This window comes from Gopherus flavomarginatus, chromosome 4 (genome assembly GCF_025201925.1).
Source record: "Gopherus flavomarginatus isolate rGopFla2 chromosome 4, rGopFla2.mat.asm, whole genome shotgun sequence".
Classification (NCBI taxonomy): Eukaryota; Metazoa; Chordata; order Testudines; family Testudinidae; genus Gopherus; species Gopherus flavomarginatus.
The window spans coordinates 46,555,709-46,577,058 of NC_066620.1; the positions used below are offsets into that span (position 1 = coordinate 46,555,709).

Here is a 21,350-nt window from a genome sequence, read left to right on the forward strand (position 1 = left end):
TACTGCTCTCATCAGTATCCCGGTAGACAAATGAGAGGACTTGCCACCTGCCTTGACTGCTGCTTTGTTAAATTCCCCCGTTCTGGCTCTGCTTAGCCACCTGTGTGCCACACGGCACATTGGGAAGAATGTATGTGGCTAATCATGTACATGCTCTTCCTGAAACACAGCACAGAGTGAAACTGCCATTCTGAGGCATTTACAACAAAACTGAGGTCAGAGATAAAACTTCACTCTCAGTCTCATTGCTTGGAGTCAAAATCAGAGGGCTTGGAGCTCTAAGGGATTGTAGGATCAGATCAACAAGCTTGTCTCTGAGGGACATAGGCTTTTTTTGCTAAGAAAATAATTTGGTCAGTGTTGGCATTGGGCGAGTTTCCCTAGCCTACTCTCAAGTTTGTTTTTCCCATGATAAAACTATTTTGACAAACCAACTTTCCTGTCATTTATTTATTCCAAATTAAGAAAGATCTACAGTCCTACTGTCACAATTTCCTTTCAGTTCTCGGTTGTCTTGTAAAGTTGCAGTCAACGCATTTTCACCCATGTATTATGTCAATTTATAACAGGGTAAGAACCAATATTCATTCCCTAGAGTAGGAGCTGAATAGTTTAACCTTTTACTTTTTCTTCTGTTATTTTCACTATAAGGATGGTCACCCCCCTATTCCTGGAGGCATGGCAAATACCAACTCCATGCATGGAGTGGATGCAGCAAGCCCCTAGTCTCTCTCTCTGTTCCATAAATGAATCTAATATGGAGTTTACAGCTATTAAGAAGGATGGTCTTGTGGTTGAAGCACTGGACTGGGATAGTTCAGTTCCCAACTCTGCCACAGACTTCTCATGTGACCACAGCTGAGTCATTTCTTTCTCTAGCCACCAGTTCTCCATTTGTAAAATGGGTGGAATACTTCACCCCACAGGCATGTCCTGAGAATAAATTAATGTTTGTGAGGAGCTTGGCTGTTACGGTGAGGAGACCATGTATATACCTAGGTATCACCTTTAAAGACAGTACCAGCTTTCCAGGCCATCTGCCCTCTGCCTCATTTCTCTACTTATATGTTCTTTCAATAACCAGGCTGATATTTATAATGTCATGCTATGTCATTTACCACTGAGCACATCAAGAAAATCCATTTCCTTTTCACCTACGATATATGTCTACACTACAGGAACTATACTGGCATCACAATGGTGCTGGCATAACTCCACAGTGTAGACACAGCCTACACTGATGGAAGGGGTTTTTATTGTCAGTGTAGGAACACCGCCTCCCAGAATAGCAGTAGTTAAGACCTACCAGCATCTATATTGGGTGTTTGGACAGCATAGCAACAACAGTTAGGGGGATAGATTTTTCACACCTCAAGTGATACAGGTGTACTGACTTAAATGTTAAGCCTAGACCAGGTCTCAACCTGTCAGCCACTCCCCACTGAATGAACTACTAGTAGAATCCATAAGCAAAGGGCGGATTTCCTGCTATATTGAAATTAGAAAATCTTTTATTTTTTTTTGGGTGGGGGGAGGAGAGGGAAGAGATTTTATTTTGTGACACTCCTCCTATTTGTGTCTTGTATCCCCCTTATCTTCTTTCAAAACACTCTGGAATTAATACCCAAAGTTGATGAAGCCCACCCATGCTTGCTTCCAATTTCCTTCTTTGAGAGTCACAAGTCAAGAGGAGGCAAAGTAGGCTATTGCCTAAGAAGGAAAAGAGGTAACAGATCTCTACACATCATCCAGCTATGCTGAGCAGGTGAATGTTGAAAAACAGGACATTCTATACATACAAAAAGTAAGGTCAGAGGCTCTTGCCAGCTTCTAGAGTGAAGCCCATCTGGACAGATATTGAAATTAAAAAAAACACAACTGCATTCAAGCTTCTATTAGAGATGCCATGTTACAGCTACCAGATTAAAAAAATTATTTTAAATGAGTGAGGTTCACATACAGCATCGGGCTTATGGAACCTAAATACCAGCATAATGGGCATATTAGAAATTCACAAATTAATTCCTGCTCCCATGCATAGATATTAAAGTGGCTGCAAAGTCCAAAAGAAGCTTGTCCCCAGCACCCTGGCAGGGTCCAACCTGCCTTTGGAGCATTTGTCATAAACAGATAGTTAAGGGTTAATGTCTCTTACCTGTAAAGGGTTAACAAGCTCAGTAAACCTGGCTAACACCTGACCAGAGGACCAATCAGGAGACAAGATACTTTCAAATCTCCGTGGAGGGAAGCCTTTGTTTGTTCTTTTTGGGTTTTTCTTTGTTCTCTCTGGGTTGTGAGAGGGACCAGACATGTATACAGACTCTCCAATTTTCTGAAACAGCCTCTTCTGTTCAATTTAGTAAGTACCAGTTAGAAAGGCGGTTTAGTCTTTTGATTGTTTTCTTTATTTGTAAATGTATATTTTGCTGGAAGGATTGTATCTCTGTTTGCTGCAACTTGTATTTGTGCTTGGGGGAGGATTCTCTCTAGTGTCTATAAGCTGAAAGACCCTGTAACATGTTCCATCTTGATTTTACAGAGACAATTTTTACTTTTTTTCTCTTTTATTAAAAGCTTTTCTTTTTAAGAACCTGATTGATTTTTTTTATTTCTTGTGTAAGACCCAAGGGGAGGGGGCCTGCACTCACCAGGGAATTGGTGGGAGAAAGGAGAGAAGGGGGGAGGAAAAGCCTGATTTCTCTCTGTATTAGGATCACTGTCTCTCTCTCTCAGAGAGAGTCTGGGAGGGGGAGAGAAGGGGGGGGAAGGTGAATTTCCTCTCTGTTTTAAGATTCAAGGAGTTGAATCACAGGGATCTTCCAGTGTCACCCAGGGAGGGGAGAATCTGGAGGAAGAAAGGAGGGGGGAATAGTTTATTTCCCTTTGTTGTGAGACCCAAGGGGTTTTGGGTCTTGGGGTCCCCAGGGAAGGGTTTGGGGGCCAGAAAGTGTCCCAAAACACTATATTTTTGGGTGGTGGCAGCTCTATCATTTCTAAGCTAGTAATTAAGCTCAGAGGGGTTCATGCAGGTACCCCATCTTTTGGACGCTAAGGTTCAGAGTGGGGAATCATACCTTGACAGCATTAAGCAGGGATTTCCCAAGAGGGATAGATTAGGCATATGCCACATGATCTATTTTCTGGGGATGCAGGCATTAGTGGATTTTAGTTCTTCCACAGTCTTCAAGGTTTCACATTTCAAAGGAGGAATGAAAACTATTTTGAGCAGGTGGTATAATTAGACTTCTAGTAGTGCTATTTATGGCAAAATGCTTCAAGAAATCTCTGTTAAAATGACTAACATGATAAAAGATCATACTGACTGAGCACCAGAGCTTTGGCATTTAATAGTTCCCTACTTAAAACGTTAAACATTAAACAGATTTACAAATTAACATTTCCTCTTTTCAAAAAAAAAAAAAAAAGTAAACAAAGTCTTGCAAAGGCAGATAAAGATGAAACAAAAAAGCCACTTCTATCCTCCTGTTTGAGGAGGCACATCCAATCATATCTGTTCCCACCACTGAAACGTCACTTCCCTTTTAAAAGTAATTTATCTGTTCTCCAGTTGGCATCCCTTCAGGACAAGTACATACAGAGGCAAGAGAATGAGCAAAGACAGCAGTGTGCGCACATTAAATACAATGTTATTGGCTGGAATGCTACCAAAATATTTTTCAGCTTCACAAATACTAAAACTACTACTATAACCATCCAATATGATGTCCGGATATTCCTGCCAACAGCTTCACATTACGAGACACTCACCTTGTGTAACACTGTTTTGTTTCGTATTGTATTGAATTGTCCAGGCTGTTAGCAGGTGGCCTGAGAGCCCAAACACCAGAACGTATACCCCTCAGGAAATGGCGGTCAAGTACATAGCACAGTTGATACACTAGGTTACCAAGGAAGGTTCTATCCACACAACTCTCAGTCTCCCCTACTGGATAATTTCACAAAGCACTGCTGCCATTGGTCTTGGAGAATATACAGCTGGGGGGACAAACTGTAGACATAGTATAAAAAAATGGAACTCCAGACTTAACCCAAGTTGTACCTATTTACACCAGGATTGAGGCTGTCTACACAACCAAAGGATGTGATTCCCAGCTTGCAGTGACAAGTGCAGCATGAGTATAAATAGCAGTGTAGCCACAGTAGTGTGGGCACTGGCAGGATGGCTAAGCCATCCTGAATACACACCCATGGCGTTCAGGCGGGTTTGTACTTGGTATGGTTAAACCATGCTACCATGGCTACACTACTATTTACTCTCATGCTAGCTCTCATCAAGTTAGCATGAATGTGTGTATACAATATGGGAATCACAACTTTATAGCTTGTATCATGGACATAAACTAGTCATATGGACCACACTGAGGCTAAGTGCAACAATAATGACACTAAGAACACAGAGGAGGAAACTTGTGGGACTGCCAAAGCATTTAAATGTCTCCAAAAGACATCGTATCCAAGCAAAGTGAGATGCCTGTAGGCTAGACCCATGAAACCTAAATGACACTTTTGGGGACTAAAAACGTGAGTATGCTGTTCTTTGCTGCTGCTGCTGTTGCTGCGACGGTGGCTGCCCTTGCTGTTGTTGAAGGCGAACCTGTTGGGAGTAGGGATCCTCAAGAGATTTAACAAAAATGGTGGTTTTGGGCCCAGTCTTCCAAACAATACCATTTAAGTCTTTTACAGAGGACTCTACTGTGATGTTATGGGTTCCAAGGATCGCCAAGTTCAACAGAAACTGAGTGCTGAAGTAATCGTTGTGTGGTTCCACCCTCTGCTCCATCTCATTGGTCATGTTGTCAATGGGGATCTGGGAATACATGAAGAGTCAGAACGTCATTCTCAACAACCTGCTAAAGGGAACATTCAGATCCTGACAAGCCGCCACTCATTCTGTGTAGTACGGTACGGAAAGACGAGAGAACATTAACTCCGTTCTCACTTTTCCCAAATCAACTGAGGCCTAATTTTGAGCCAGGCCTCACCCATTCTCTGTTGATTGGTGCAAACTGCATTCACCTGTAGAGGCAAGGCAGCTGACGGTTATTTTCAAGCAGCTCCAAATCTTAAATTAGTATCTAAATAGGATAAACATTACATTCTTCTAGTAGCTTTAGAACTGGTCTACTTTTCAATTGGCTTTTCATTGAACATTACAAATTGCCTAGCTTGTACACATCAGAAGCTTGTACACATCAGAAACTTGGATCTTTGATGAACTGTTCACCTGAAATTAACATAATTATATTTAACGACTATTCATTTAAGGCAGACTGCATTCCTAGGTCAGTTACTATAGGCAGCAGGAATTCTAATGCTTAACACAAAGGAGTTTCAAATATGCCTGTGTGGCTAGTTGGTAGAGAATTAGCTACTCTTGTCTTTCTCCTCAGCTGACCTAGCTGCATTCAGAAGGGAATGAAGTTCCACAATATGAAGCAAATTCCCACAACAGTTAGAATGATGAGTTTCTGCTCCTGAGAGCGCCACATAAAGGCAGTGTCGGTTTGCAGCCGGTGTGGACTGAAGAACTCAGACAGCAATGCATGAGGAAGCTAGCACATTCTTTACCTCCACTATGCCTAGCTCTAACCAACGCTATAAAAGTCTTCCTTTCAAGAGCACTAAAACTAGTATAGAAATACAAACGAGAAATGTGCATTCACATTCAGTACAAGAATTGGTGAGAATGAAGGGGAAACGTGATGAAAGGATGCTTTCTACCAACAGAAGTGATAGAAGACTATGTTCTGCTCTTGACCGTTATTCGTCAATAAAGCCATAGGGCACATTATGGCTCTATACTATCCATACCTTGTAGTCCTGTCCAGATTTGCTCTGCAGTGTTGAAGATACGTTTAGACAGACAGACTGAATTTTGCGGAAGAGACCTGGTTTGGAGCCATGCTGAACCACTCCCTCCACCTTTAAAGCCAGCTGTTGATTGTTTTGTACAGCAATGGGCTCTGCGGGGTTCCGTGGGGATGGTGACAGAGCGAGCTGAAACACAAAGTCAAGAGTGGAGATTACGGACTTCGAGAGATTCAAAAATTAGTTGTTCTCAGGAGAAATGTGCAATTCATAGGTAAAAGGGAACAGCTCCCTGTACATTGGAAGGGGAAAGCAGCAGATGAACATGTAGAACTGAAAGGGGAGAGAGAAGAGTCTCCTAAAGCATATGAGAATTAATAAATGGCCTTGGGAACACCAGACATGCTCTTTGCACCTGTAGCATCAGTTACACATCTGTGAAAGGAACTCCTTAAACAGCCCTCTAAATACCCACAAATAAAGACCAGATTAAAAGTCTGAGTATTTTGCTTCATTGTTCCTAAAAGGTGTAACTGTCAAAATTGGGTATTCCCCTCCCCTAGTGGAAGGGCATGTCCTCCAAGTTCCAAGGCTCCCTTCCATTTCCCTCCTCAGCGGCTCCACATCATGCCTGGCTGATCTAGTCCTGTCAGCTGAGGAAGGATGCAACACTTTTCAGTCTAATGCTGTAAACATCACTTATAAATGAGCAAGGTTGCTGCAGAGCGACAGGTGGTGTTCCCTCAGGAGATGCGCATTGCGAGGCCTTGCTTGTCCAAGACAGAGGAAAGTTGGTGAGAGAATTTATCTTCAAGGCTCTATATTTACAAAGTTTAATTCTGTTTGCTTGTTACGAGCCCTTAAGGTTAGGACTCGTATAATCTTATATACACACACTTCAAGTTATTCCAAATAGACCTAGGCTCAAGAGGCCTGAAATTTTGTTCCTAAAGCAGGTTGATAACTCAGATGTTGGTTTTAATGCACTTTGAAATAGCATTGCAAAATCCTGCCTCCTTCAGGCAACAGATGAAAATGGCCAAGAGCTAAAAAATATCACAATACTAACTTGACAAAAGCCCATTTATCTCAGAATAGAATTCAAAACAACAATTAGTGAGATGGGAAATTACAATGTAAACCCTCCCCACAACAGTCTACAAAGCAAAGAATGTTACAAGAGGCTGGCTACCAGTGTTTCATTTGAATGTGTTTCCCACCATCCATATGTAACATTTTCAAAAGAAAATAGGAGAAGTATTTTCGGAAGTGATTTAGGCTGCAAATACCACATTTATAAAGGTATTCAGGCAAAGCAATACCTTTAAAAATCTGCCCATTCCACACTAATTTTCACTGAGACTTAGACACCCAAGTGTCTAAATCATTCTGTAAAGGTAGGACTTGGACTTGCTCCTAAGACACTTATATTCTTTTGAAAATTTTGTCTCAAGTCTTATTAACTTGCAATGATTAGCTACTGTACATAACCAAATCAAAGGAATGTGTTATAAAATAATTTTAAAGAAAAGTCTATGGAAGACACTTATTGACCCTGTTTGATAGCTAAGTATTAAACCATAACTCAGCCAGTTATATTCCTCCTCCCACAATACCACACATTTCATTCTTTTAAAGTGAAGTTGGTTGAATCAGAATGGAAAACAGCATCAGAATCCAGTAATGTCTAGTGTTTTATTAATGTGACTTAAATAGCCTGAAATAATTCATTTTTTTTTTTAAATCTGCTTTTAGAAAACCCTCTCAAATCCCCCAAATTTGCTTCCAGGTTGAGACACTAGGCAGCTTCCTTGCTCTAGCATGATGAACACTAGAGCTGTATCTTTTTCTTTTTTTAGGACGATTGCTATATTTCCCCATAAGATTCTTATACATGAATTGTAATCTAAATCCAATCTGTGCACCGCTTACCTTAATACTTGTAGATTGCAATTTCTGAAAGAAATACCTTTGAAATGAAAGGGGAACTTTCAACAAGGCGATAACTGCATTGCATAGGCAAGCTGTGTGCTGTAAACAGAGATAAGGCAAATGAGATGAAATTCTTTTAACAGCAATATGAAAAAGCATGTACTTCAAGCAGTAATACTGCAGTTATTTCTACTAAGGCCTTGTCTACACTGCTACTTTATAGTGGCAACTCTCTCACTCAGGGGTGTGAAAAAACACCCCCATGAGCACTGCAAGTTTCACGGCTGTAAAGTGGCAGCGTAGACAGTGTGCCAACACTGGGAGCTACTCCCCTTGCGACTACACAGCCATGTTAAAGCGCTGCCAGGGCAATGCTTTAACGTTGCTAGTGAAGACATACCCTAAGAGACTAATAAATGCACCATCAAGGTTGCAGGATAGCATATATTTACTACCAGAGATGGAAAGAGACCACTAGATCATCAGGGCTCTCTTCTGGAATGGCAGAACATAGAATGTCCTGACCTGACACAGCAACAAGATAGCCAAGAAGAACCTACAAGAAATACATACAGCGTTATTTCAGCTGTAATGTAAGAGTGCTGAGGTCAGTGGAGTTGTACCCATTTACAAGGCTGAATTTAGCACATTGATGTTCATATCTGGCTTAAAAATGATTCTCGTTTCACTCACGTAAGTCAGGACTAATGCCACTGGAGTAAATTAATTACACTGGTCTAAAACTGGCATGATGAGAGAATCAAGGAAAAAGGGTTCAGTTTGTTTTTATATATTATACACAGACTGAAGAGCTGGAAAGCAACAGAAAAGGGATTCCACGATAAGAGACTTAGTAAAATAGCCAAGAGGTTCTAATAATCTTTCAAAGTTTACATTGGCTGTTTTATAGTTCACTTTAGAATAAGTGGGTGATGTCAGTTTAAATAAGAAGTAGAAGTAGAAGCAGAAGCAAAAAACCATGCATGAAACATGGTTTCCTGTAATTTGCATTTCTGCTTTATCATGGCCAGTAATGTTACCAGAAACAAGTACTAGTATCGTACAGCAGTGAAGAAAAGAGCAGTATGTTATCAGTTCTGTATTTCTGAATAGTATAATTTGCATTGTGTTCTCTGATGACCTGCACTGATAAGAGAAACACTACACTTGCAAAGTGCTGTGCTGAAATGCCACCGGCCTGACGAATGAAGCAAAGCTGGAAGGCTGTGACATGTGGACTCTGCAGCATTGCACACATTCCATAGACAAAATTGCTGCATGACAGCAACTACAGCACTAGTAACAAAAGATATGACAAACTGACAAAAGCCAGAATATGTAACGTTAATGTTGATGTTCCTTTTTTAACTTTTTCTGTAGTTCCCCTCTCCCTCCTCCCGCAGTCAGTAGCATCATAGCAGTCTCTGTATTTCTTGACTTTTGTCCATTCTGATCAGACCATTAATGTTACAGATGCTGTAACTAGTGCTGAAGACATGACTGTGGAACATGAAAAACGCTATTAGTCAGTATGTGAGCTACCTCCAACTTTGCTTCACTCTTCAGGCTAATTTTATTTAATTTCATAGCTCCAAGTGCAACATCATCATCAGATTACCCCCTATTCATTGGAGAATACATACACTAACTGTAGATGATGCTAACGAAGGGCTGAATCAATATATTCTTTAGCATACATCCTTCAACACCAAGAAAATGAGTTGCAGAACGTTTTAGAAACCTCTCTTTCTACTGTAGCTGCTACTTGCCAAGTAAGACACAGGAGCATATTTCCTGTTCAATGATTCCACTTCCTCCAACACATGATTAAATACAGACATCATTCTTCTTTCATATTCACTCTCAACATGTGCTGCTCCACTCGAGGTGTACTCCTGGAAACTAGAAAATAAGCTATTTTAATTGTGCCCGATACACTCCATCCATCCTAGTCATGTAGTCCCATCCTCAAACAAGTTCCAATAAGATTGTTTTTTATTCCAGCTTTAAGTATCTTCAGTAAGGAAGATTTCATTTCTTTCAAAGAGCTTGTTCTGTCCCTTGGCTCTTCTGATACTGTAATTATAATCTATCCCTCCTATTTAAACTCAAGTTTTCCTTCTTGTAGTTTGTCCATGACTTTGTCTTGCCCTCTTTAAACCCTCATTTTGCACAGATAATTAGATCTTTCTTCTATTCTTTCCTAGAGCCAACATCCCTAAATCCATTAGCTTTTCTTTACAAGTTTTATTTCTTGAACTCAAGTATCAGAGGGTAGCCGTGTTAGTCTGGATCTGTAAAAGCAGCAAAGAATCCTGTGGCACCTTATAGACTAACAGACGTTTTGGAGCATGAGCTTTCATGGGTGAAAACCCACTTCCTCACACGCATCTGAGGAAGTGGGTATTCACCCACGAAAGCTCATGCTCCAAAACGTCTGCTAGTCTATAAGGTGCCACAGGATTCTTTGCTGCTTTTACATTTCTTGAACTGTGCATTATTTTTATTGCTTTTCCCTAATACTATTTTGTCAAGGCCTTACAGTGACCGGAATCAAAGGAGGTTCTCCAATGGAGGACCTACCACTGCAGACTAGTACAGAACAATTACCTTGCTTTTTATCCCTGACCTCCAAGCAATAGTCCTGTTAAAAGCTACTCAGGTCTTGGCACAATCCTGTGCTCAAATGCATACACACAACTTCACTGACAGCAACGGGAGTTACATAGGTGTACATGCAAATTAAGGCCATATTTTCCTTTTTGCAACATTGTCATATCACTAAATCTCATTCACTATAACCCTGTATCAGAGTGGTCTGCCCTCTTAAGGGTGGTTGTGCCTTCTGGTCAGCCCAACCTGTTACATGGCTTGGCCCGTCAAGGTTTGAAAGGTCCAGAGTGAGAGCATGAGTGTGTAAAAAGGACTTTGACGTTATTGATAGAGAGGAAGTGGTCCTGGCACTAAATGGTGCTTGGGAGAAAAATCCCATCACTATTTCTCTAAGTGCCAGGAGCCTTGTAGAGAGGGCTGGGCAAGGTTCCCCTCTTGCCCAAACCAACTGGGGAGAACTGGGAGTCAGGCAACAGCATAAATGGTGCCTTTTCTCTCACAGCAGGGCAGACGCAAGCAAGAAAAGTCTGCCTACTGGATTCTCCTAAACCTGAGGATTGAGAGGAAAAAGGAGCCAGTTGAGGAAGAAGCTGGCTAGGCCCTACAGGTGCCTAAATTATATCCTGACACCAAGGAGGAAAATGGAGGACTTCTATTTACGGAAAGAGGTAATAACTGCTGGAATCACCCAGCTCCAGGAGGAGAGCTAGGGGGATCCTGACACAATGAGAGACAAAGTGACTGCTTCATTGATATATACCTCATTCCAGGAGAAGGACTGGGGGACTAGTTAACTCATGACCCAGATCCAAGGAGGAGAGGTGGGGAATTCCTGTTTTGAAGGAGTAACCATTTGAAGGACAATCTCAGCTTTAGGAAGGGGGTCGGGGCAGAAGTGGGGAGGAGGGTATCTCCTGAACTAAGACAAAGAACTGACCAGTCCTCTTCTAGGGACCCAGATGTGAGTGACCTTGGGCAACTAACCAAGTCACCCATGGTAGAAAAACGTAATAAATTAGACCCCTGGAAGGAAATGTGGATTACTGAGCCAACCTAAGTTTGGTAATTGACTGAAAGAACCCAAGAGGGCACTGAGTGCAAGGTACTGGCAGGGCCACGAGTGGGAAACCTCCAGAATGTCTGTGATATTTTTGTTGCCCCAGTATTTTTCCTGTAATTGTACATTTACACATTTCTTCCCATGTCAGATACCCTAACCAAGAGATCAGGGCCATTGTGCTAGGCAACGTACAATCGCAATCAAAAACACAGCCCTGACCCCAGAGAGATCACCGTCTAGGTTTGTAACAAGACACAGTGGGTGAATGGATCAGACACATAAAAAAGGGCATGACAAAACATTACAATAGTAAAAACAAACATGCTTTACATAATCAAATACTCTGAGCTGCTCACCTGCCCAGTCATTTCCAATCAACATTCTCTTTATTTAATTTCGTTGTATTGATTTTAGACCATGAATGAGTATTGTACTTTAATACTTTACTCTTCTACTTGGCCTCAAAACACTTCATAAAACTTAATGAATTTAGTCTCAGCACATAAGCAAGCATTAGCATCTTCACAGATAGCATCTGTGTCTCAGTTAGCCTAAGTAACAAACTTAAGAAGTCACTGGCAGAGCTAGGAATACAATCCAGCTCTCCTGGCACCCAGTCCTGCGTTTTAAACATATAACAAATCCTTCCTCCCGCACCCTACCATTCCAATTATTTATGAACCCTCGCTGTTAAATATTTTTATGTTTGATTAGCATAGCTTCCCATCCACCCTCCTAGTTATTAATGCAAATAATGGTTAGGACTGATTCCCCTATGAAGCCTATTTCAAAACTTCTAAATTGAGAGTAGTCATTATTACAGAAACTAATTTTTTTTATCCAGTTAAACAGAACATATTCACACAATCTGCATTTCTCAAGTGGAGAGTTTCAAAGGATCTGATTTAGCACTCATTAACTTCAAAGGAAGTTGGATTGGGCCCAAATGAAGGTATTTTATTAGTGCTAATCAGTCTTATGGGGTGAAAAAATGATCCCTCGTGTCATTCCACTGAAGTCAATGGATTTACACCAGAGAAAAATGTAACCTGTTAAGTATGTATCCTAAGGTCTCCAGAGCAATGAGAGAGTGTGCACATAATGAGGGAGGGAGTAACAGCAGATGACAAAACCCCAAAAGAAATCAATGGTATGAATGAAACCATGAGCTAAAAACAATAGAAAAAGCAGCAGAGGAAGTATCTAGGAAGTTACTTTTATGATTTTGACGCCAAAATATCCATACCTAAAAGCAACTCAATTACAGTATCTTTTACATAAAAAAGAAATTAATTTGGAGTAAAACCAAACACAAATAAAGGACAATTTGACTGGAAGCTACCAGGGTATCTTCAATTTAAGCTTAGCAAGATCAGAGCTTTGCAGCAGATCTGAGTATGTAAATATGCCCAGTGTAGAATCCAGGGTATATTTATGTATCTTCTGCATTTTTCCCTTGTTAATAGGGTCTTTTGGATAGAAAAGTTAGGGAGCAGGAAGTGGAGAGAGTAGAAATGTTACCAGCAGACTTACCTTGCAGATTCTGGATCCAAAATCAGGGCTTCAATTGCATGTGAAATCAATAGGCAGCTCTGCTGTTGTCTGATACTATAGGAAAGATTTATAGATATGCTATCTCAACACAAAGTAATATTCCCTACTGGCATTTTTCATTATGACAACGAAAGGAATTAATGAGGTAACTGCCGTAAGTATCTGCACCAACAACAGGGCAAGAAGCAAAGACTCCTAGTTTTCCAAGATCATACCCATCAAAGCTTGTGTAATAACTGAAGCAATTCCAAATGTGGGAGGGTGACAGATTTCTTTTTGAATAGGTTTCAAAATACCAATATTGAGATTTTTAAAGCAGTTATTAGTGGCTTCGGAATTACACTTCATAAACCAGGGTTGTTGAGCCTTACATCACCCTTACAAGCAACTTCAAATAAAAACAAGCAAATTCTGAGTTCTGAACAGTAGGATACAATTCTACATTCCTTAAAGTTGCCGAGTCTGCATCGAAAGATGACTGATACAGATCCCCATATCGTGTAGCCAGGTTACGGAATTCTTCCATGGAGAGTTTCATCTACAGCAAAGAAACAATGCTGTTGATCAACAGAAATAAAATACCACAGCTGTGTTCTACAACAGGGGTTCTCAACCTTTTTCTTTCTGAGGCCCACCTCCGCCAAACACGCTATAAAAATTCTACAACCTACTTGTGCCACAACAACGGTTTTTTCCTGCATATTCAGTAGATTAAAAGCTAGGGATGGCATTGGGGGTAGCGAGAGCAACTGCCCAGGGGGCTCCACAAAGCTAAGTTGCTCAGGCTTTGGCTTTCAGCCTTGGGCCCCAGCGAGTCTAACGCTGGCGCTATTCTCCGATTTATTCAGGCAGGCCCCCTCAAACCTGCTCATGACCTCCCAAGGGGCCATGGACCCCTGGTTGAAAACCGCTGTTCTACAACATTGAACTGAGCAAAGCCATAAATATTTTGGCAATGTCCTCTATCTTACATTTCTGAAACTTGCCAGAGAGAATAAGCTAGATGTTAGATATTACAAAATAAATCATTTATCGACTAAGCTGTTCTTTCTAAACCTATTCACAAAATGCTAATATACCATTCAATAACCGTTGTCTCGCACACACTTTATATAAAGGACTACCGCACCTCTCTGATGAGGCTAGCTGCTACTCACCTGTTTTGTATGTCTCAGTTATTGTCTACTTACAGCTCCTCTATGTAGACTGTAAGCTCCTCAGGACAGTATAATACCTCCAAAATATTCTGTACCATTATAAAGTATGAGTGCATTAAATTGGTAATTGCATATATAACCACCCCATGATTATATGATACACTAAAATGAGGACTTGCATAGGCACATGGACATTTGCGGGCACTGCAAATGAAAAACAAGGCCCAATATGCAATGACAAGAGCAATAATACTTTCCCTTTCATTCCTTCAATTACAGCGCTAAATTTTCTCATCTCAACAGGTAGACCAAGTTCAAATAAAATGGCTCAAGAGAGAAATAATGAACACATGCCTGGGTAGAGATGCGCCCACATCTCTGGAGGTCATTTCCTGATGTCATTGCAATTGTTGTGGCAATGGCAGGTGGAGGACTAGTTTTTAGGCTGTTACAGGTGCAGATGAGTTGAGAGAAAGCCTGCAGAAGGTCAATTCTGAGCTTGACAAACCCACATTGAAAGCTCAGAGGGTTAAGTGGTGTGCTGGCAGCCTGAAAAACAAAAACCAGGAGGTTGATATGTTTTTGACCCAAACTATGTGACATTTATAAGAACCTTGCAATATCACTGAATTTTTCCATCAGACTAAGGGAAGTATTTGCTTTGATGCCAAGATTATTTTTTAAAACTCAGGATAAAGCTACACAAATTCACTGTTTTGTGTTTAAAAAGGCATAATAGCTAAAAAGACCTGATCAAAGTTTTAATATTGGATGGAAGTACTTAGGAACTTAAGGTCAGACTCCACAAGATTATTTTAACTTCTGAAGGAAGCTGCCACTTAAGTTGCTAATATATAACCTTACAGGTTTCACTCCCCCCACAAAACTGACCTGAATAACCTGAGTCTTTTCAGTGGGTGGGCTAGCCCTTTAAAGTTCAGCAGCACCTATGCCTAGTTATTCACTTCCAGCGTGATGGGTTTGGGAATAGGCTGGTGGTTGGGTCAGATGGCCAGGCATCACATGATAGCACAGAGGCGGTCTTTCTTATAAATGGACAGAGAGCTGCAGGCAAGGGTGAAAGTAGTATTAAGATCTTATCAGTATGGGGGCCGGCTCCGGGTTCCCAGAAGGGGAAGGGCCTCAGGCGGAAGGGCTGGGCCTGGGGGTCAACCTCCTCCAGCCAGCCCTTCAGTGCTGCCTGGCCCTCACTGCACCAGGATTCTGGTGGCAATTTAAGAGGAATCAGGGCTTTGGCTACTGTGGCAGCTGGGAGCCCCAGGCCCTTTTAAATCGCTGGCCCCAGGGCAGCTGCCCCTATTGCCGCTCCCACTAGCAGCCGGGGGGGATGGGAACAGACGGCGATAAAGCGCCGCACCAGCGCCTTAACGTCATTGCCACCTTTGCCCCCCCATTGGAGGGACCTATGCCACGGCAGCGCTTTAACATAGGCTGCATATGGGCTGGTACTAGGAGTGCTGCAGGAGACCCAGGGTCAGAGAGGACTAGGGAAGGAGTTCTCCACACCAGCAAGAAGAAAAGGTCTAGCAGCTGCCATTACTTGCAATGAGAGGAAGGAGCAAAAATCCTGAAGAGGGAATTAGGAGGCCCTTGAGGAAGGAAGCATCTAAAAGCAAGCAGCTCAGAACAGACAGTGCAGATGGGTGTTGAAAGGAGTTGATAAGTGCACTTGTTTGGGGGTCCAGGCTGGAACTTCCATTGAGGGTGGGAGTATGCAAGGAACTGCTGAGCCCTGTGACAATCCTGATTGAAAATGGAAGACCCGGTGTTATATTGCTGAATGTATGTTTTGTTGATCTATGCTATCTTAACAAACATTTGGGACAGTTCTGACAATTCAAGAGTGGTGTAACTACAGCAGCAGGGTCTGATGCTGGATGAGGCAAGACCCTGTTTCACAGCCCCCTAATTAGGATCTCATGTTTCTGTATCTTCCATTCTTCAAGGTACGCCCATCTTATTCCCTCCCCACTGCACCAATTTTAAAAAGGAGAGTTTGTGCTGGTGAAAGGTGCCTCTTTATTCTCTTCATTTATTCACAGAACAGCTATAAGCACAATTTGTGCACACTTGCTCACCAGTGTCTCTCACCTAAGATCAACTAGTAGAGACTGTCTCTGGCAGGGAGCGAGCGAGCAAGTTCAGTCTCCAAGTGTTGGCCTCTCTGCTAGCAAGAGTGCCAAACGTGATGACATTGTGATATCATACTTGTTTGCTAGGAAGTGGACAGCCACCTACCAAATTTATGCAAGATGAGCCACTGAACAGTTCCCAGATTATAATGGATTTTCAGTAATTACTGGGATAAATTTGAACCAGTGACCCAGAGACAAGAGGTTCTAGCACATTCCCTATGTAAAACATGAGCTATCCAGCCCCATTCATGGTCCTTTGCTTCCCTTTCTCCAGATCTGTAAAGGATAGTTCTGAGGGGGGGAAGTTGTTCAGAGTTCTCTTAACAGATCTTATTTTGTGGAAGGAAGCTCATACACTGTAAACGTATTAGTCTTAAGACTATACTGAAGTGATCCTGACAAAGCAGCACGTATGATGTGAGCTCTAAGTAATGACAGTTTAAATTGCTTTGTCAGAGTTTTGTATTTTCTCTCCCCCCATTGGTAATACTTTTGTTGCGCAGTAAGCATATAGCTTCATGTACAAATAGATGCTCTGTGTCAGAACCGGCCCTGTCCCAAAAAGTCTATACTTACTGTGTGAACAAGTAAACTGAAAAACTTCACAGAAATATTTGATTTTTAGAAGAGTGAAGTTGTTTATGCTGAAGTGTTAGGATAGATGTAGGAAGGAGGGTTGGTAGGTACATGGTCAGAAGGAATCATGCAGCTGCAGCAATATGGGGGTAGTAGGTGGTGCACTGGCTTGACATACAGTGTGGGCTGAACAGCTGGAGCAAGTTACCATGCATCCTGTGTTCCAGCTGGAATGAGGTGATTAGAAAGAGGATGTCAGTCAGCTTGCCCCAGTTGTTTCCTTGCTACCAAGACAGCCAAGAGTTATAAACAAACAGTGCTCCATTGGCTGAACTGATGCCATGCTTTTCACACAGGGCCTCAGTGGAGGCAACAGTTGGCAGGCTGCAGTGTCAAATGTGGAAGTTTTACTTTCCCTGACAAACTAGAGAAGTTCCTCCCTCTCCTTCACACATCTAGGATGTACTGCTGATCCATAATGTGGGCAGGGACATCTGGACTTGAAAGAGCTGCTTACATGACTGCTAGAACAGGGATACGCAGTGACTGCAATGATGGGTCACACGCTACCCTTAAGCAGCAATGACTGGGAGGCTGACACAAGGAGAGTGAAAGGAGGATGAAGTTAGTGAAAGGAGGATGAAGTTGGGAGTATTAAAAATATTTTATTCTTATAGTACTTTGCATCCATCTGAAAGTGCTCCATAAAGATAAGCAGGTGAGTGCAGCACAAATGGGTTACGCAATTTGTCCAGATCACACTAAGTTAGTGACACTCAGCGATAAAAGCAGCTCTCCTGACTCCCAGCTCTTTTCTTAATCTTCTGGATCAGAGCAGCCCACAAGGTGAAAGAGCAAAGGCCTCCGTCCTGACTGCAGCCTACACAGAGTGCAAAGAGTGGCAACAGCTTTGAACAGCAACCCCACCAATTTAATAGAACCTCAGAATCTGGAAAATGGCCATGAAAAAGTTATTGTATTTCCTATATTGGCCTGTTTTAAAGGTTTCACTACAAGCAAAAGTGTCTGTTAAAACAGCACCTTAAAAGAAATGTAATTTTTTAAAAAAGAACAGTAGGCAACCCTCCCTGAAATTTTAAAACTAAAACACCCCACTTATTTTGCCAATAAATTGAGCACGCACAAATTTGAAGGGAAGGGAGAGTGCATTGCATTTATGAAGGACACACAGACATGGTTTAGGTCCTTTCTGCTGATTCAGCTGTAGCAGTTAATTAATATAAAAACACTACTGCCAGAGCTGTGCTCACACTGAGAATGCTAATGCACAAACAAATAAATAGGAGCCCTGTTCGTTTCAGCTCTGTTCAAAAGGCACAAGAAAAACCACATCTATGTCTGACTAATGGGAAGGACAAAAGAAAAGAAGAACGTTGAAACTTCAAAGGCTATGAAAAATCTGAAGTGACTTGACAGAGAGTAGTGTGTTTACATAAACCCTAACATTTTTCCAGCTGCATCAATACTTGGCTATTTACAACTTCTCACTATTTTCATCATGTTAAATAATTGAGTAATTTTCTGCTCTATATAAATTGGGCACCATCTTAATCCTGCTTGCCTTGAATAGTCAACTAGACTGGCTTATTTCATCCCTCCTTATAGCTGTTTCTAACCAATGGCCATCTTACAAGATATGCCATTTCCCACAATCATTTTTAGATTATGGTAACATCTAAAGGCCCAAACAAAAATCAAGGCCCTGTTAGTGAGGCCTTGTACAAACAGACAGTCCCTGCCAAAAAACCATACAATCTAAAGAAAGAAAACAGAGGATGGAAGAAAGAAAAATTTTATCCTGATTTTACAGATGGGGAATTCCAGAAGAGGTTAAGTGACTTGTTCAAGGTCATGCACAGGAAAGTCAGTGACAGTGCTGAGAACTGAACTCAAGTTTTCCTGAGTCCCAGTACAGTGCCTTAACAGACTATGCTTCCTCTCTCAACCAGCAGTTAGTTACAACTGACCTTTCCCTATGTGCCATTCCAAAATAATAGTTCCTGCAAGCTTCACTAAGAACAATTACTCCAAGCCTCTGAAAAGTCTTGTTAACAAAAACCAAACCAAAGACAATTGCTACAACCTACAGACTCACCATCGCTAGAGTAGGGGATGTATACTAACCGTTAGCGATGCTATCCCTTTGTGATAAGATTTTAAAGATTCAGCAATGCAAGAGAGTGCTGAACTATAATCTTCCTCTTGAAGCCCCGTCAGACACTGCTCTGCATGGGAAAACTCCTTCAAACTGTTCAGCCAAAAGTAGAAGTGTTCTGAAGCCACTTGAGTCAGCAGGCTTTGATACAGCTCTCTGGCCATGTCATGATTACCCTAAGAAAGGGCAAGTAAACAAACAAGAAAGTGAGGATCTTCCACTTAAATAAGTGACATAGCAACAAATAAAAACAAAACCAAACAAAAAAAACCCCCAAGCCCTCAAAAACTATTCTTTAAAAATAAATAGTGTGCGACATCTTCAATGTTTCATTAAGGCAATCCTGCTGAGATGTAGCAGTATAGTTACTTATGTCTGGCATACATAATCTTGTAGGAAGTACTACTGTTTAAACAAAACAGCTCAGAGATTCAGCTCTAAAGACATTAATACAAAATTTTGCATCTCTCATCTCCAAAGCATTTAACATTAATCAATCTTCACTTCAGGGTAGTATACAGTCATTACATCAGTTATACCAGTGGGTCTCAAACTTTTTTACAGGCGACCCCTTTCACACAGCAAGCCTATGAGTGCAGCCCCCCCTAATAAATTAAACACTTTTAAAATATATTTAACACCATTATAAATGCTGGAGGCAAGCAGGGTTTGGGGTGGAGGTTGACAGCTCGCGACCCCCCAATGTAATAACCTCACGACCCCCTGAGGGGTCCTGATCCCCAGTTTGAGAACCCCTGAGTTATACAGATAGAGATACACATACAGCAGAGGCTACATGACTTTCCCAGGCCAAAAAGGAAACTAGTCAGAGTAGGGTTTGGGGGACACATCCCTGATTCCTAATCATCACATCATGCCTTTCTTCAGGCTGCAGTACTCACTGGTCACCACCAGCTGACAGACACCTGTGACAGCCTCCAATGCTGAGGTTTACGATACAACTCTCCTGTTTCACAAACCTGAACCAGTTTTACAGTGAACTAGAAAAGGGAAAAGACTATTTTCCTTTCCCCACTTTCTTCCTCCCTCTGAGTGCTTACTTAACTCTCCACTCCCAAGTCACAGTGTGGCTGACTATACTTTCTACTGACGAAGTTTCTTTCTAGAAACTTGCACATACCATTCTGGAGGCCTGCCTGGCTATCCTGTATGCTGTCCATCCATTGGAGACATTCTCAAGCTGTTGTTTGATAACATTTTTAACTTCAGAAGATAAAGCTTTTTGACTGGCAACAAATATCACTGTGGCGAGAGATACCTAATGGAAAACAACAGTTAACATGGAAGAAACATTTCCATTTGTATGTTTTTAGAAAGCATCAGAAGCAGTGATTGTGTCAAGTACGTTTTTATACAATCTTGGACTTTCTTAAAAAAAACAAGACAAAATTTGCTTCTGAACTGGAGAACTTCTGAGCATCAAATCTTCGTTAAGGATTTCAGACAGGCAATGAAAGGGCTCTTATTACTGAAGTTTGGCAAATTTACACTTTCAATTAGAATGTTAAAGTAGAGATACATCAAAGCTAAGTCATAGTAAAGCACTGTAAAACTATAATTACATGAAAATGAAAAAGAAAAGTAACAGACTTTCTTGAAGACTAAGGCCCAGATTTTTAAATGTATTTAGGTGTTGCTGTACTCAATGTTGTGTCTAATTGATTTAACAGCCTAAGTCTCAATTTCAAAAGGGATTTAGGCACTTAGGAACCTAAATCCCATGACTGTTAATGGGTCTTAGATGAAACTACACTGAGTGCAGCCTTTCAAATCCAGGCTTAAGCTCTCATTTCCAATTAAAATCCCCTCAACAGGTTTCTCTCTCCTAGAACCCTCTAAACCACACGTTTGAAGGGCCATGTATAATTGGAGTATCTACTTCTGAACTGTCATCTTTCTTGCCTAGAAGCACTTCTGCGAAAGATCTAGTGTGTCCCCAAGAGTTCCAGCAGTGCATGATGATGATCCGGTTTGCCTATGTGTAACTTGTGCCCTCTACTGGACAGAATATAGATCAGACTGGATCAAACACTTCAGTTCTCTCTTCTAGCTAAGTGAACAGAGGTTTGTGGCTTTGGTGCTGCATATTCAGAGTACTAGTATTTCCCATTCTGCAAATATATAGTTAACAATGAACTGATATATTCCTGCTGAGGCAACAGATTAGCATTTTCTGTCACCGATGTAACAATTAGCTAAACCAGTTCACGAAATATCAATTAGTTTCCATTGTAATTCCATGTGGATTTTGTTCCATCAAGGAGAGTTCTCCTGAA

The 21,350-nt window shown here is 41.4% G+C and overlaps 1 protein-coding gene across 8 annotated transcripts in view; it reads right to left on the reverse strand.

Moving 5' to 3' along the window:
* Positions 1–4,119: 4,119 nt before the first annotated feature.
* The window catches only part of INTS7 (integrator complex subunit 7), a 35,221-nt gene continuing 17,990 nt past the window's right edge, over positions 4,120–21,350 (reverse strand). Inside the window, exons 12-20 of one of the 8 annotated variants that reach the window (XM_050951790.1) lie at positions 20,195–20,332; positions 19,023–19,229; positions 14,500–14,694; positions 13,423–13,526; positions 12,968–13,036; positions 9,531–9,663; positions 7,762–7,860; positions 5,833–6,018; positions 4,120–4,828 (exon numbers count right to left, since the gene is read on the reverse strand). In XM_050951790.1, the coding sequence (XP_050807747.1) occupies positions 4,535–4,828; positions 5,833–6,018; positions 7,762–7,860; positions 9,531–9,663; positions 12,968–13,036; positions 13,423–13,526; positions 14,500–14,694; positions 19,023–19,229; positions 20,195–20,332 (1,425 nt within the window). In that variant the 3' untranslated portion in view covers positions 4,120–4,534. Of the gene's footprint in view, positions 4,829–5,832; positions 6,019–7,731; positions 7,861–8,216; positions 8,318–9,404; positions 9,664–12,967; positions 13,043–13,422; positions 13,527–14,499; positions 14,695–19,022; positions 19,230–20,194; positions 20,333–21,350 lie in introns of those variants that run through there. The other 7 variants (XM_050951789.1, XR_007774149.1, XM_050951791.1 and 4 more) reach the window with 7 other exon arrangements.